The sequence below is a fragment of the Notolepis coatsorum genome, assembly GCF_963971535.1.
Source record: "Notolepis coatsorum genome assembly, chromosome: 10".
Lineage (NCBI taxonomy): Eukaryota > Metazoa > Chordata > Actinopteri > Aulopiformes > Paralepididae > Notolepis > Notolepis coatsorum.
In genome coordinates, this window is record NC_140174.1 from 40,780,589 (window position 1) to 40,798,906 (window position 18,318).

Consider the following 18,318-nt stretch of genomic DNA (forward strand, 5'->3'; position numbering starts at 1 on the left):
ACATCAATAAAGAAATAAATCACATCACATGTTGGCAGTCTTATTCACTGTATTAAAGGTCCTGTATTGTAAAAATGGCATTTTCCTGTGTTTTGCATTGTTTTTACACAAGGAGGGGTTGTCCAAACACTGAGAAAATGTGAAATATGTAGCCTCCCTATTGAAACAAGCCACCAAGCTTTTTTGACATTCTGCTGTTTACTCAGCTCAAGCTTTAGCTTAGCTTTACGTCCGTGGTGGTGGGTGCTAGCTGCTAACAGTAACGTTAACTGATAGATACACAACATTTATTTATTTATGTTAATTTAATTGTGTTGATGTTTCCATTTTTGCAAAATAAGTATGTACATTTTGTTTGGTTTGGTAAACATTGCACTTAGTCAGTGTACTGTATTTGTGTAGGGGCAGGGCCCCGTTCCATGTACCTGGATAACTGAGTTAGCCGGATAACTTTAGCTGGATAACTGGGTTAGCCGGACTTTCCGGTTTCATGTACGTGGATTTTCCAGATCACCATGCCAACAGATCCAAAAGTTTGAGCCTGGTCGAAAGCAGAGTTCAAGTTCAAGTTAGCCGGATCACGCAGAGCCACGCCCCCGCAAAGAAAGTGACAGCTCGTTTCCTGAAACTATTCCCACAGTCTACGATCTGCATTATACCATTCTGAATTACGTTTTTGTGCTCCATTCTTCCAGAGGGGGCTTTTGAAATGTAAAATAGACCCAAAATGCTGATATTAAATTCACTTTGTCCTAAATAATGCACGTTATATATACCGTGGCGACGGTGGCGCTCGCTCGTGCGATGTACACATTATGTGGTTATTTTAATTGTAACTGGGATTAAGATGTCTGATGAGATGCGCTGTTTGACGGATTTGAGAAATTGAATGAGCCGTTGACGTCACATGAATGAATGAGGATAAAGAAATAAAACTTCATTCAAAATAAGGAATATTCTAAACACGGGTCTCTCGTTCATTAATGTATAAACAATGAATTTATCCCATCTGGCACAGTGGCCCAGCGGTAGTGCTCAAGCCTGCCAACCTTGCGACCCGGGTTCAAATCCCGGTGTTTCCAATATGATTTTTTTGAATATAATATTAATGATTATACGCCAAAGTAGCCTGGTTTTAAGTTAAAATATTATAAATCTACATGCATTGAGGATGTCATTCTTTATATAGCTCTCAACGTGCACCAAATTGAATTATTCCTATATTGCAAAAAAAAGGAGACGACTAGGGTCTTGAACCCCGGTCGTCCGTGTGAAAGTCAAAAGAACAACCCGTTAGACCACATTGGAGATAAGTTAAAGATTGACTATACATCAATCAATGGGCAAGAGGGCCGTATCGTAATTCTGTATAACAGTTAACTAATTATTTTCGCTAGCAAGATCTCATTTGATTATTCAATCCAGCAGGCAAGTTTAAAGAAATATAATCTGATTGATTGAGGTAATGAGGGACTTAGAATTAGCCTATAGATAACGCATTTAACTTGTCGGCGAGGCGATTGAGCCGTATTGCAATCTGTCAATAAAGTCTTAAATCAATTAATCAATCAATGCCGTTGAGAATCAGGGTCTCTGCCATCGATACGTGCTGGCTTTTCACCTAAAACGGCCGCGCGCATTTAGCCTGACTCGCAAGTCTGGCTTGAGTTAACGAGACTGAATCCACCTTTGTGAAACAGGAAAATCCCGGCTTCGAACATCGGGTTAACTGAAGCTGGATAATGGACATCTTGATCGACTTAGTTGAACCACGTACATGAAACAGGGCCCAGGTACAATACGAATTTTCTTCTTCCTGTTCCTTTCGGCCATGGAATTTAGTGGAGCATATTAAGTGAACTATATGTACTGTTGGACTGTAACAATTCCATGTACGAATAAATTAAAATGAAATTAAATGAAATTATACACTGGCATGTATCCAGATTTGGGTCAGATTATTACATAATGTAATGTATTGAAATGTAGTCAGTTACTGAATACAAATTACAGGGACATTTTGTACTGGTACAAACTACAGGTGTACTGTGTTTCTACAACATGTTATAACAGTACTGGTACAAACTACAGGTGTACTACATGTTGGATGCTGTTTCTCTTCTTTTCTGCAGTTTTTTAATCAAATACCACATGGATGGATTTTCTCTTGTGATGCAAGAGGAGCACATGAATGTTAATCTTCCATTTTTTATGTAAACTTTTTTTTTAATAAATAAAAAAGAATTAACAAATATTAGTTAAGTAACTTACTTTCATATACAGTAGAACATATTCAGCATTTAGAATTGTCAAATCAAATTACCCTTACAAACACATGCTGGCATAAACGTCTACAGGTGTATTGATTGATTGATTGAAAAGTTTATTAACAGATTGCAGAATGGGTACAGTACAGTACATCTCAATACATACAATTGTTAAGGGGATGCAGACCAGAGAAAGACTTTCGTCTTGTTTCCACCAGGGTCCCCCATTTTCAATTCATCATAACATATATGACATACTTGACATACAGATAGACAGTACTGCTACATCTATACATTTATGACATATCAGATTTGCAAATACAGTACTGTTTGTGATACAAAAGTGTCCAGAAAAGGAGTGTATATACATTTGGCGTAGAAACTGTACATTGGAGGAGGTTGGTGGGGTGGGGTTGGGTGGGTTGGGTGAGGGCTGTACATTGGAGGTGGGGGGGGGGGGGGGGGGGGGGGGTACTGTACTGTATTGTTTCTCTTGTTTACGTTTTTGTTGCTGATGTTTTTAATTAAAGGTCACAGGGAGGAGTCTGCTATTGTAAGAGGGGCACGTGTTCAAAATATCTGTCAAGCAGTTCTCTGGGCGGTAAAGATGTTGCCACCATGGCTGAAGAGCCGTTCAACAGGTGGCACCATAGCTATGGTCAGAAATATGTGTCACCAGTAGGGCTGCAACTAATGACTATTTTGGTAGTCGACTAATCTGTCGATTATTTTTTCGATTAGTCGACTAATCGAAAAACAATTATATAAATTTGTTTGCACTACCTATCTTTGTAAAAGTGGCTTCTCAGCTCTGGTCCAGCTGAAGACAGAGCAGAGGAACAGATTGGACATTGAGCATGACCTCAGAGTTGCTTTGAGACTCTTGTCAGGACCAAACAGTTTGAGTAGTGGAAAAGGGGTAGGATTAAATAAGTGTATACTTCTTCCTACTCCTTTTCGAACATGCAGATTGAGTTGTTTTTCTTTTTTGTTATTGTTTGTTGTATTCATTGCATGTTCGAAATAAAGACTTCAAATCAAAAAAAAATAAAAACAACATCCCCAGTTATCCCATTAGTTCCCCCAAACTTACTGTCGGTCTGTTATGTTGAGCTAAGAAGTCTTCAGCTGGACCAGAGCTGAGAAGCCACTTTCACAAAGATAGGTAGTGCAAAAAAATATATATATAAAAAAAAAATATATAATATATATTTTTTTTTATTATTACTAATCGACGCAACAATTCCTCGTCGACGATTTTTTATAATCGACGTCGTCGATTATGTCGACTAATCGTTGCAGCCCTAGTCACCAGAAATTCTGTTTCAACTCTGTGATTCGGTAAAAAGCTATCCGGCTGCATGCTAGACTAGCTTAGCACAAATGAATGGAAGCGGATGCGTAAGCAGCTACAGTAGCCTAGGTGTTGGCCAGAAACACCTCTCCCGGAGTTTTAAGCTAGGCTTTTAAGCTATGCTTCCATTCATTTGTGCTAAGCTACAGTAGGTTAGCTTGCAGCCGGATAGCTTCCTACTGAACACACAGAGAGGGAATTGGTATCTATCTTCTTGTCTGACTCTGGAAAAGATGGTAAGTGCATTTCCCATAATGTTGGCGTGCTCCTTTAAGTAAATGCCTCAGAGACTAAGGCCAAGCAGGAAAGGGAGAGAGCCATAAAGCAGACAAATGAACGGGCGGCTCAGACTCATGACTTACTCGCTTCCAGTAATACCTTGTCTGTGACACACGCCTGAACCTCGCTGCATCCCCACCAGAACCAATACATCAGCCTCCTCCCTGATTACACAAGCAAATGAATTAACTATGGATCAGCTTGTTGTAGGCTACATAAACAATGGGCTGTTTCCAGGGAGACCCTCCCGTGGAGATCTGGTTCCACTCAAGGGAGGATGAAAGGGGTGATAATGAAGGTGGGGGAGGGTCCGCTTGGGCCCAAGTTGATAACACACCCGACCTTACTAGTAAATCAATCCACCTTACTAGTAAATCAGTCCACCCCGCACAGCGCATGTCCACTGGTCCTACTCTCCATCCATCCATCCATCCATCCATCCATCAATCTCTCTATCCATCAATCCATGTCTCCCCCTCCCTTCATCCATTTGTCTGTTTGTCTATCTGTCCATAAATCCATCAATCAATCAATCAATCCATCCATTTATCCCTCCTTCCTTCCTCCCTTCAATCATTCTGTCTGTCCATCCATCCATCAATCTTTCTATCATCCATCCATCTCTCCCTCCCTCTCCTCATCCCGTTGACTGTCTGTCTGTCCATCCAACTATCCATCCATCCATCAATTAATCCATTCATTAATTTATACATCTATTCATCTATACCCCCCCCCCCCTCCATCCATCCGTCCACCCACCCATCCATCTATCCATCCATCTATCTACCCATCCATCTATCCATCCATCCATCTATCTACCCATCCATCCATCCATATATCCATCCATCCATTCATCAATCCATCTATCCATCCATCTATCTACCCATCCATCTATCTATCCATCCATCCAGCCATCCATCCATGCTGAGCTACGACCTCTCAGTGGAACCCAGCCTGGCTGGGTCCGGTCCGGTACAACTCCCTCATTGCTTATATGTTCTGGAATGGATGGAATTCTGCTGAGCAGGCCGAGCCAAGCCTGGGAACCGTTAGGTATTCTCAATGCGACGCTCCGGGTGGAAAACATTGTTCATTTCACCGTGTGGGTTGGGGCGTTATTGAATTACATTAATCTCTGCTGCTGTTGTGGATTTCAACTATAAATAGGCCAATCATTTTGCACTTTGTAGATTTGTCTACAGTATGTATAATTGTGCTTTATGGGTATCTGAACAAAAGAGAATGATCTAATTGCTTTCCAAACGGCAGATCAACCAATCCCTCAAATCCGGCGAGGTGGAAGATTTGGCAGGGAGAGGATCCGGGACATTGCATGGGTAGGTACAGAATACTGCAGTACTGAATGCGTCGGACACACACAAAGCATTCCATACAAATACAACAATCAGCCTCTATGTTGCTTGTCATTGCCTGTGCTCTGCTGGCCTAATGGTGGATATCCAGGCCAGTGTTTTATAGAGCCACAGCGGGCCTGGCTGTGTTAATAACACGCTCTGTTCCCTCTTTCCTGTATACTGTAAATCCACCAGCATTCACACAGCTCACTACACCCCACAGACTCGCCAATTGACCTATCAGTTTTGTCTGAGGGAGCCAAAACAGTTCTGATTGGAGGATCAAGAAAAAAGGGTGGGATATGAGATCAGGTCAATAAAGACCAACACTGAAAAGAGCCCAGTGGTCAACCCCAGTATACGTACCTCTCTATTCAAGACTGATCTGATGAAGACAAGTGGCCTTGTTGTCATGGAGTCAGACATTGTAAGAGAGATTATGAGTCATTGGTGATGTGCCTTAGTTTAGATAAATATGATTTTAATTAAATACAATTATAATGCTATTGTGGAATTGCATTTTGCATCATTTTAATACAGTCTATTAAATGCTTCCATACATAAGTGCAGAATGTGGAGTGGTGATGAATATTTTACAGTCAGTGGACCTCATTCACTAACATTGATTTCTCTTACGATTTCTCTTACGACAACCTCCTTGGAAGGTCGTAAGAGAAGGTCGACGACAATTACCCCCGGATTCACCAACGCGTGGAGAGGTTGTCTTAACTTGCCAAAATTATCACAGCTGCGAACCCTGAATGAACGTACGTCACTCATTCACAAACTTGAACGTGCGTTAATTTGCATAAAGACACGCCTCTCCAGCTCATTATAATGCAAGGGCTGTGTGGGGAAAAAAGGGTCGGCATTGCCCCGTATTCAACAGGTAGCGAGGAAGCGTTTTGCGACGGATCAAAATTAGATTAGATTCAAATGTATTGTCATCACACAGCACACTATATACTAGGGCTGGGCGATAAAACGATAACGATAATTGTCGCGATATATTTTAATAATCGATAGTAAAAAAAAATGCGAATTTTTTTTTATAGAATTTTATTTATTTATTATTATAAATTTTCTTTGACCTGCAGGGCAGTTTTAAAACCAGAGACCGTGGACAGACTTGTCTTTCTTGCCTGCAACTTAAAGTAATGGCTTTGCTTGTCCAAATGACAATACTGACCAAATTGAGATTTATTTTTCTCTTGTCCATTTATTTTGTTTGCTTTCTAATTAAAAATACAGTTTGAAACCGTCTGTACACAGTAGGCTATGTGTGTCTCCAGTCACGAGTCACGGTGCACATGTGCTGTGGTTTGTCCACCAAAAAAGTGCCAAAAGATAGAATAAACTAGCAGAGCCTATTCAACTCCCCTGGAGCCACAGCCAGCAGAAAAGCTTGTTTACTTTCGCTTTCAGCTGCAGCCTGAGAACTGGAGTGTGAGGGGATGTAACACTAAAGATGGCGGCAACGACAAAGAATTGCTGCAAAATAAACATACATCTGTTGTTTAAAAAAAAAAAAAAAAAAATATATATATATATATATATACTTATAACAATATAGATAATTATCGATATCGAGTGATATGATAACATTATCATATCGTTATCGCGATATCATTTTTTGCCATATCGCCCAGCCCTACTATATACCTATAGTGGAATAGACTGTATTAATATTCTATATTTATACCGTATTGTTGCGCGCTCCTGGCCACCTGCCGCAGCGTGCGTGCACACACACGCGCGTGCGCACGTGTGTGTACAGTACAGTACAGTAAGTTACACATCTTGACAGCGTGACATCTCCACAGAGTCGGGCATGAGCGGACCTGACTCCACAGAGGCGTTGCGCACCGGTGTCCCACAAAAGGCTGCTCGGCGTGTTGGTTGACATCAACCTGCATTAATTGTAGTAAACTGGTGGTATGCTTGACTGAAACCTCAAACAATTGCGGACATGCCGCGCAGAGTCCGGTCTGCTCACAGTATGCCCGACTCTGTGGCGGCCTTAAGATGTGTACTGTACGTACTGTACAAACTACTATAGGGCAGCACATACAGTATCTACTATCTCCTAATGAAACAAGTAATTTGAATAATATAAGCCTACTGTTCATTCATTACACACATAGACTATACAGTACGTGCGTGCACGCACGTGTGTGTGCGCACTGCGGCAGGTGGCCAGGAGCGCGCAACAAGATGGTATAAATATGGAATATTAATACAGTCTATTCCACTATAGATATATCCATGTGATTAGCTTTAGTTCTTATTTATTTATCCAGTAATTTGCAGTGTCGGTGTAGTGTTTTTATTTATTTTCTGACATCACTATGCCTCTTGACGCATGACTGTAAATGGAAGAAAAAAAATTTTTATCATACAAATATTGTCATATTTATTATTATTATTATTATTATTAATTCCAAGGATGCCTGTAGAGTTGATATGAACGAAATCACCATGATTCCTCCCAAATAAAGCCCTTAAGAACACGGCTCACACCAGTCTGTCCGATTTACGACTGCTCTTCAGCGCTCCTAAATCCTGCTCTTAGTTATGACCGAATCCAGGAGAAGGGACCGTTGGTGAATCCCAAAATCAGCCCGAAAATTTCTTAAGTGGAGCTAGGACAAAAATGTGTCTGATCTTTTGTCTTAAGTCCGTTGGTGAATGAGACCCAGTGATTCCTGGAGAGTACTCAGTTGTTCACAAATTATATAGCGCTTCTCAATGACCCGAAGTCACTGACAGTAGTTAGGAACATAGTAAAAACAAAGAAACAAAACACAAAGAGACAAAAACAAAAAAACAAAAACAAAAGGAACATGAGACCATGGGGGGAACAGGGGAAGACAGCATGAGATAGCACAAAAAGACAGAGCGACAGGAGACAGACATCAATCGGGTTGGAGGGGAGGGGTTATGGGTGGGGGGGGGGTTGAAGGCAAGGGAGAACAGGTGGGTTTTGAGGCGAGCTTTGAAGGTGGAGAGTGTAGGGGAGTCTCTGATGGACTGAGGGAGGGAGTTCCAGAGTCGGGGTGCAGTGCGAGAGAAGGCCCGATCACCAACAGTGGAGGAGGACCGGACGGAACGGGTGGGGCGGTAGTGAAGAAGGAGATCAGTCAGGTAGGGGGGAGCCAGACTATGGAGGGCTTTGAAGGTGAGGAGTAGTGTTTTGAAGTTTATACTGTGTTTGATCGGGAGCCAGTGGAGAGAGTGGAGGACAGGAGTGATGTGTTCACGGGACCGGGTGTTAGTGAGGAGGCGGGCGGCTGAGTTTTGGACCATTTGCAGTTTATGGAGGGAGCGGGAGGTGATGCCAGTGAGGAGGGAGTTAGTCCAGGCGGGAGGAGATGAAGGCATGTATGAGGGATTCAGCAGCAGGGGGGGAGAGGCAGTGACGGATTTTAGCAATGTTGCGGAGGTGAAAGTATGATGTTTTTACAATGGAGCGGACGTGGGGGTCAAATGAGAGGGTGGGGTCGAGGAAGACACCAAGGTTTCGGACTAGGGGGGAGGGGGTGATAGTGGAGTCATTGATGGTGAGTGTGATGGGTCCGGATCTGGTGAGGGTGGTTTTGGTGCCAATGATGAGAAGTTCCGTCTTGTCACTGTTTAATTTGAGAAAGTTGTGAGTCATCCAGGTTTGGAGTTCAGTAATGCAGGATTCGATGTGACTGAGGGGTGGGCTGTGGGGGGATTGTGTACTGATGTAGATTTGGGTGTCATCAGCATAGCAGTGGAAGTTGAGATGGTATTTACGGATGATGTGACCAAGGGGGAGAATGTAGCAGATGAAGAGCAGGGGACCAAGGACTGAGCCTTGGGGGACCCCCTGTGTGACTGGGGAGGGGGAAGAGGTGTGGCCGGAGAGGGAGATTAATTGGTGTCTGTCTGTGAGGTAGGAGGAGAACCAGTCAAATGCTGTGCCCTCAACACCCACTTGGTGCAGCCTTTGGAGGAGGATGGAGTGACACACTGTGTCAAAGGCTGCACTGAGATCGAGTAGGATCAGGATGTTATATATATTGGTCAGTTGGTCCACAAAAATATCCCCACCCTCACATTCCCTAAGAGGCTGAAATTTGGCAGGGAGATCAAGCAAGTGTGTGTGAAGGTATGTGTGTTCATGTCAACTAGCTAAAAGGGGGCGTGGCAATGGGAGTGGCCTATTGCAAAAGGGTTGCAGCTATTGCAAATTTCCACCTGCTTTAATCAGAATTAGAATCTCCTCCTTACCAAGTACATTTTTACACATAATGTATACCAGGAATTTGTCTTCTGCATTTAACTCATCCTAACTAACGAGCAGTGTGGTGTCCATGTGGTGGAAGAAGTACACAGTTCCTTTAGTTAAGTAAAAGTAGAAATACCCAGATAAATGAGTTCTCTGGTAAAAGTAAAAGTCCTCCATTAAAAGTCCTCCACTACTTAAGTAAGGTATTTGAGGTATTTACTATTGAATGTACTTAAGTATCTAAAGTAAAAGTATGCTACATTTTATGCTATTCTACATGACCTCTGTGTATTCCAGTGCTTAGGAGCGTTCACTCCTCGATCCATTGACCTTTAAAGATCATGTTAAAGTGGTATGTGGTCCAATTATGCTGCTCTGATATAAGGCTATGTTAAAGTGGTATGTGGTCCAGTTATGCTGCTCTGATTATGTCCTCTTGAAGTTGACAGGCTTAAAATGTGAAAGTATATAATCTTCATACATTTTTGCCATGTTTTCTATGCAAAATCCTTTTCTTCAAAGTAACTGTTGTGTAGTGGAGTAAAAGTATAAAGTTCCTTCAAATGAAAATGCTCACGTAAAGTACAAATGGCTTGAAATAGTAGAGTACTTGAGTAAAAATACTTTCCACCACCGGCGCTGGGGATCAACTCCCCTTCTAATGCCAGTGCCTTGGTCAAGGATGATGACAGGGGTTATGTACCTAGCATGCATGTATTTTACAGGGAGCCTCTCAAGGACCCAGTAACAAGTATTCTAAGCCTCATTCATTATACAAGACCTGAGCTGGTCCTTAAAACTGCCCACGTCTAGATCTCTCATCCCTGCGTGTCTGTTGTTTCATCAAATATGAATCTGTGTGCGCAAGAAGCAGAAGAAGGCTACGACCCACGCAGGCTCTCTTTACGTGCGAGGGCATCCATTTTTAGACCAGTTTAAGAGGTGGTATTGCTGGCACACCGATATTGCTTTTCTTCCTCTCTGATCCCAAAAATAGAGGTCCAATGAGGCAGAACCCGGTGGGAACGTGAGACCGGAAGCCGCTGGCCGATGTGGCGCCGCAGAGAGGGGAAAACACATCCATTCTCTCTCCACCGGTAACAACAGAGGAGCGTGGGGGAAATTAGAAAAGCCATTTCATGTAGTCCGAACATACCGTGGAGTCGTGAGAGCCTGTGACCACGCTGCCATCTTCCAGGTAATGGGTTTCTGTGTAGCGACTCGCAAACAACCCCCTGGAACAGATAAACAAAGAGAGAGAGAGAGCAAACACTTTAGAAAGGGGACCCTCTGGGGTTTAAGTTCACACAAACAATCAATCAAGGCCGCTCCACCGCTGTCAGACTTGCGGCGGAGAGAAATAGTCGTGCACCGAGTGTGACGTGATTTAAAAGCTAGCGCCGCCTCAGGAGAGAGAGAGCAGCTGCGGGCCATACTGTACATGGGGGTACTGTACTCTGAGAGAGAGCTACTGTGAAGCATTCCATTAAACCACTTTTCACACTGCATGCATGCGCCACGAAGAGGCATTCAGTAGCAATTTATAGTAGGCATGATATGCTATAAAAACAAACGAATTAATTTATATACAGTATAAACAGACAGATGCCGATTGGTGACGGACAGATGGCAAGAGCCTTACATGTTACCGTGAAAAGACAGTCGTTCCATCAATCCATGCCACATGTGATGTGTTATAGCCATGAACAGTGAAAACATTTGAAAGAAATGGACAGATGCACACATAGTGTAAGAGTGTGATCTGTTGTTACATGCTGCTAAAATTGGGGACATGGGAGATATACTATGTCCATTAGATCAAAATGAAAAATTACTTTTAAAGATACAGTACATGATTGATTGATTGATTGATTATTACATTTTTGTGTTGTGCACACAAAGTGCCCAACCCACATGGGTTTATAAGACACCAAAAATACTGTTGCAGTGTTCCATTATTACATTACACATCTAAATACTGATTACATAAATACAGATTACAGCTTTCTTTTAAAAGTATTCTGCCTTCTCTCCCAAGCTTGGCAAATAAAAAGTTTCCTTCCTGAAGCATAACTCAAGTGTTCCATATTCGTCCAGCTCAACATAAATGGAGGACATTTGACTAAAAACGACTTCCCTTACGTCCTTGTAGACAGGACAGTAAAACAAAAAGTGAACCTCATTGTCAATTCCACCTAGCTCACACACCAAACAATGTCTGTCCTCCTCTGGGGTGGAATAAAATCTGCCGGTCTCTAGGACTAATGGTCCCTGACCGAATCTGTGCACACAGGGATCTTGTTTAAATTATACTTAACATACTTTTCTGCACTGTAACTATTCTTTATGAGACAGTAGGTTCGTAACTTCTGTTTATACCATATATCAACAGACCATTTTTCTTTGTACATTTTACTCCCCCTACCTCTGCTGTTATGGACAGAAATTGTGATATTGTGGTTTTTGTATTTATGTATCTATGTATTTAACTGCATGTAGTATGTATTGTAAGTGATGTTCTATGTTGGAACAATGGTATATGCACTGAAAACAAATTCCACCAGTCTGGCTGTGTGTTCATTAAAGAATCGAATCTAATCTAATCTCCTGCCCAGGAGTTCAAAACTTTTAATCCCTATCTGATTGGATCAGATTTGTATTTTGGGTAGTTGAAAACCAAAAAACAGGATTAGGATCACTTTGATATCTGATCAGATCAGGAAATTAAATCCAAGCTTTAATCTGGATCAAATCTTCAAAACGGGTCGTTCAAACCGACAACACAGGATTGGGATCAATTTGATCCAAAAAAAAATGGATTATCTTGATCCCACCAGAGGGGTGGATTTCCAGTGGATTACCAGAGCAAAATGTACTATACAATTTATAAAAAAAATATTTTTCAATATAAATAAGATGGCAAAGTTTGTTAACTGAAATAAAACACAATGTTTTGCCTTCATGGCAAATACATTTTATTTAAAATGTTTTGGTCACATTTGTGGTGGCCTATTTTGTTTTCAACCAAATGTTGATGAAATAAATGTTTATGCTCATAAAAGTATCACAACAAAGATTCTCAATCACAACTGTCATTTAGATTAAAGAAGAAATATCTTCAACAAAAAAAAGGTCCATCATCTGTCATCACCTTCAGCAAACTGAAACCTCACTTAGAATACAGCTCCTCAAAGCACGCCTGGATGATCAGCTGCATTTGAATGAATCTTTTTTTGTTGTTACCCTAGTGGGAGTATTTATTTAAATTACAATTCCATTATGATTGTATGTCCTTTATGTATTTAACAATATAATTAGACATTATAGATGTCTCTGCAATGTGGTCTCTTGTCTTCCTTGTATTCTTTTTCATATCCGCTAGATGGAGATCGGTAGGATTAAAGCGCTGATATCCAGGATCTAGTAATCTTGAACAGTCTGAATTTGGATCAGGGTGATCCTGGATTGCTTTGAAATACAGGGACAAACTCTGGCCGAGTTGTCTGATCCTGGATCACAAAAAATGGGATTTAAAAATCTGATCGGATCAGCTAGGGATTCAAAGTTTTGAACTCCTGGGCCATATCACACAATAATCAATTCTGGAAAATGAATGCCAAATCGTTCACATTAAAATAAGGATTTCAACTCATTAGCCTCAGGGCAGCTCTGGCTGCAATTGTAGCTTACCATCACCGGTATGACTGTGTATGAACGAATAATGGACTCTGTAAGCGCTCTGGGGTCACTGGGGTGTCATGAAGAGCGCTACTGTATATAAATCCAATCCATTATTATTATTATTAGGATGAACATGCGAAATGTCCCATTTACTGTAAGTATATTTTTAGTAAGTCTCTTGTGAAGGAGAGACTCCTTCATGGGGCTCCTTCATACACCCACATTTTATTGTAAATAGCTTGAGCAAGTTTGTACAGTAGGCTATGTCTGGTTTGTCTATATTTCACTATTCATGTGTCACAATAATTCAGCGCTACATTCATTTCAAACCATAAAACGGTAACTGGACACGTCTTGTTTGTCATGAGTAAATCGATGCAGGTGATCTTGATTCGTTGATCAACCAAGCCTTGATTTAAAATCAGATGTGTTCATGGTGAGAGGAGTTCTTTTTGCATAGTACCTGCCAAGGGATGTGTTAGTAACTCACTTGTTATGGAAATTTTTGTATGAATGCTTCTCATTGTGTTTTTAAGCCTTTCAGTGCACAAGGTCCAGCCTTGTCACTTCTCAGACATCTTCACAAGTCTATTCCAAAGCCGAAGCATTTGACATTACAGTATGTAATGATGATGTTTGGAGGTTCCCAATCATTATTTCCACTAATGGTCAAAACTGAAATATGTTTATAGACTGCCGGAAAGGATCGATTAGCGAATAGCTCTGTGATGCTTAATGTTGCACATTAAATCATTACGGAAACCCCAAACCCCAGAAGCATAGTCAGACACAGGAGACACACATGAATCATAGAGTTGTGTATAAATATGTAATCCCAGATTACCACATAGAGTTGTGTATAAACATGTAATCCCAGATTACCACATTGTTTAACTTTGTTCAGTACAGATCCCAGTGATTTCTTTATTCAGTCATACATTGTTTATTGTGGAATATGAATGCCATGAGTATTCATTTTCCAGCTTCAGATGTATCATTTGATTTGTTGTAACTGTTTTAGGTCACAGTCTCAGTAGGCTGAGGGGGCGTGTCCTTCTGTTCACTAGACCCTATTGAAGGAATCCTTGTTTTTCAATGTGTATATAATGTAAATATCTGCATTATAATGTAAATATCTGCAGATGACGGCATCTACTCGTAGATATTAGTTGTAAGAGGACAGTATCAGTCACTATGTCTGGCTCCGGTGAGGCTGCAGATGAGGGCCTGTTATCAGCGAGCCAAGGTCATTGTGTGCAGCGGCACTGGGCTCTCACATGGTGGTGTGGCCACATCGTTTAGTAATATCAACATCGCCGTTGCTATAGTGATTTGGGTCAAAAGTGCCGTTGCCATAGTAACAGTCACGAGAGAGAGGTCGACATCGCAAGACTTGAAGACGGTAAGCTGTGGGGTCTTCAGGAGACTAGTTAGATTGAGACACGACGCACAGGCGAGCAGGCGAGTTGATCAGAGACTTTGAAAGGATCCTTCCTCCCCTCGCGGGGGAGGGGGGGGGCAGGAATGGAGTGCCACATCATCGCTAGCTTCGGCTAACAGGGAATGGTTGTTGGCTACGACGAGGCCTCAGAACCATTGCACTAATGAGAGAACCATTGGACTAATGAGAGAAGAGAGGGTGGAGAATAATGAATTTAGTCAAGGACATTACAGAATGGGTTACATCTCGTACGAGGCTTTGTTTATGGAATAAACAACCTTTTTTTCGAAGAAAAGTACCACGTTTGCCAGTGTCGAATTCTTCTGATTACGGATTGCATTACAGCCAGTATGAGAAGGTCGACTTCGGAGTATGAGATAAACACAACGCAGAAACTTCACGAACACAGGTGACGAGGTGATACTGGCTGATTATGACCGATATCTTTCACTATTATACACAATTATAAATTCCTCAGGAGTTCCTCTAAGATCCTCCGGGTTCCCTATGGGTGCCTCAAAGCCCCAAATGGTGCCTGTGAGAACATTTGGGAGCACTGTGTCCTCTCAGCTAGATGTGACTGATGGGCCAATCACACATTGTGGGATTGACTGACGGGCCAATCAGAGCAGCTAGATGTGACTGATGGGCCAATCAGAGTAACCTGTGTGTATTATGCAATATTTCAGAGGAAGCAGATTGGATATCTGAAATTGCTTGATTGTGTTGATTCCCAGGGGGATATAGATCAAAGGACTCTATTCATCATTTTCACAACAACATTTTGGGTAATCCTACTTTAACATACCTTCTGAAAAAAAAATTTAAGATTGAAAAACACAATTTTCATAGTACTGTATCTTTAAGGTACAGATTGAAGATTGGAATCACTACACTCTTATCAAGTGATCCATACACCCAGAGGTGTGTGTGTACATAGAAAGCCCACTAAATGAACACAATATCTCAAGCAGTCACAATTAGAGAAACACTGAACTGCTCTTGCTCTCTCTCTGGATGTCTTTCCCTCCCTCCCTCCCTCCCTCTCTCTCTCTGGATGTCTTTCCCCCCCTCCCTCCCCCCTCTCTCTGTCCTCCTGTCTTGTCCTGGCACACAGCAGTGAGAGTGGGACAGAATTAAGTCAGGTGTCCCTGTGATATTGGCTGGCCCTCTTCTCACCCACCGAGGTTAGCAACCTCCCTCCCCACCCCCTCTCTGGCAGAGGGTCCTGGCAGAAGGATGCACCAGCCAACTGGGGGGACAGTCCGTCAACAACAGCAGGGGGACATCCCAGAAAGGATCCTATCGGAGCTACAAAGGAGACCCCTGATGGGTTGATTATTACATTATGTGTGTGTGTGTGTGTGTGTGAATGTAAGTGTGTCTATACACAGTATGACTGTGCTTTCACACTGCATGTGTGTATGTGCACATTTCTTAAATGTGTGGGTGAATTGCAGGTATGTGTGTGTGTGTGTGTGTGTGTGTGTGTGTGTGTGTGTGTGTGTGTGTGTGTGTGTGTGTGTGTGTGTGTGTGTGTGTGTGTGTGTATGTATGTGTGCGTGCCTCCACATGTCCAATGTGTGGGTGCATTGCAGGAGCATGTATGTGTATGTGTACAGTACGTGTGTGCTTACACACTTCTTAAAATGAAAGATCCACCCTAAAATGGAATTCATATACCATACAAATGATGTTATTTCCTTAAAGGTAGAATCTGCAATGCTGTCAAACAGTGACCTCTAGGCAAAAGAGCCCCTTGGCATTGTGCTTTGTTTACATTTCTTTGTTTTGGTTTGACGTGTGGGTTGAATTTGAGTGAGTATATACTATAGGGCTTTTTATTGTCTGGTGTGGCCAGCAATACAAACACCTCCCCTAATCCAACCTGCAGATCAAACCAAAACAAAGAAATGTAAACAAAGCGCAATTACAAGAGGGGCTCTTTTGCCTAGAGGTCGCTGATTGACGGTATTACAGATTCTACCTTTCTACACCAGAGAGACTGTAGTGATGATGTCGTCAAGAGACAAATCCTGGAGCAGCTCCGTAGACAGTGAATACGGGAAGATTACAATAGTTCCCATGGTGATTTTTCTTAGATATGAGTACATTCAGAACCATACACAATACGTTTAAATAAAATACATTTGGAGGTAGTAGCTAAAACTAGCAGGTGACTAGTTCAATGCCAATGGAGCACTTGGTGACGTCACAGACTCAAGTTTCGATGCTTTGGATTTTCCAGGGAGACAGTGGTCTACGTTTTACAGATATTGAATTAACTGTCTTAAAGGGGCTATGTACTGCTATTCCTAGCACTATTTGGGCAACTTTACACAATTCCTGTTAGTCTATTGAAGACATTTGTAAGTTTTTTTTCAAAAAAATTCATTGTTTTATATTTCTAATCAAGTACTCAAAACCATCATTTTTCAGCCTCAAGATTTCAGGCTGTTATGGCCTGGCTCCGCCCATAAGCACTTTGAGTGACAGTCTGCACTGGTAGACAGAGAGAGATAGAGAGAGAGAGAGAGAGAGAGAGAGAGAGAGAGAGAGAGAGGGAGGGGGTGGGAGAGAGAGAGAGAGAGAGAGAGAGAGAGAGAGAGAGAGAGAGAGAGAGAGAGAGAGAGAGAGAGAGAGAGAGAGAGAGAAAAAAAAAAGACAGGCCGTTATTGACAAGGCCCCCTCTCTCCCTCCCTCCCTCTCTCTTCCTTTCTCTCCCTCTCGGTGATGAGAGTCCGCGCTGCAGCTTGTGTTTTTCTTTCTTCCCGTTTTAGGGTGGATTTTCTGAGCTGTAAACGCGCGGATGTACTAGTGTGACATGTGGTGCTGCGTGACGCTGCAGGACGCCGGCAGATGGTTGGACGGTGTAGCTAATCCACAACAGAGCGCCGTACGCCTTTATAACAGGCAGCTGGATTGTCTTACTGACCTCACCGCTGACAGCCCGGCGAGGAGCGTCAGTCCAAGCAATTGGGGAGCTCTTTTATTTAGTTTGGGACCTGTCAGTGGGAGACGCAGTGTTTTCTGGCCCCTCTAGCTCTCAGAGTCCAAACCAGAGCCAGAGAACTGGTAATAATCAGGGGATCAAAGCAAGGGGCCGGGGGGGGGGGGGGGGGGGGACAGAAAGTCCAATAAAACGATGTGTTTCTGCAGTCTTAATTAGGTCCGCGCTCTAGGCCCGACAGACCCAACCTCAGCATCTGCCTGCAGCAGACAAATTAGAGTTCAGTGTGTGTGCACGTGTGTGTGTGTATGTATGTATAATCGGCAGCCTCTGTGGTTGTCTGCATGCCTTTGTAAATGCGTGTGTGTGTGTGTGTGTATCGCATGTGTACATGTATCCTTGTTATAATCCACCTGTGTGTGTGTAGTATGTGTGTATTCACGCATGTGTACATGTATCCTTGTTATAATCCACCCGTGTGTGTGTGTGTGTGTGTGTGTGTGTGTGTGTGTGTGTGTGTGTGTGTGTGTGTGTGTGTGTGTGTGTGTGTGTGTGTGTGTGTGTGTGTGTGTGTGTGTGTGTGTGTGTGTGTGTGTGTGTGTGTGTGTGTATTCACGCATGTGTACATGTATCCTTGTTATAATCCGAGATTGGATTAAATATGGATATAAGTACGGTGACAGTCTATCCGATCTCGGTGGATTGTGACACGGATTGACATCAGCTAAATGGAGAG

The 18,318-nt window shown here is 42.4% G+C and overlaps 1 protein-coding gene across 1 annotated transcript in view; it reads right to left on the reverse strand.

Moving 5' to 3' along the window:
• The window catches only part of adam12a (ADAM metallopeptidase domain 12a), a 201,614-nt gene that overhangs the window by 104,221 nt on the left and 79,075 nt on the right, over positions 1 to 18,318 (reverse strand). The window contains exon 4 of the mRNA XM_084322845.1: positions 10,667 to 10,745. Coding sequence (XP_084178971.1) covers positions 10,667 to 10,745 — 79 coding nt within the window. The remainder of the gene's footprint in view (positions 1 to 10,666; positions 10,746 to 18,318) is intronic.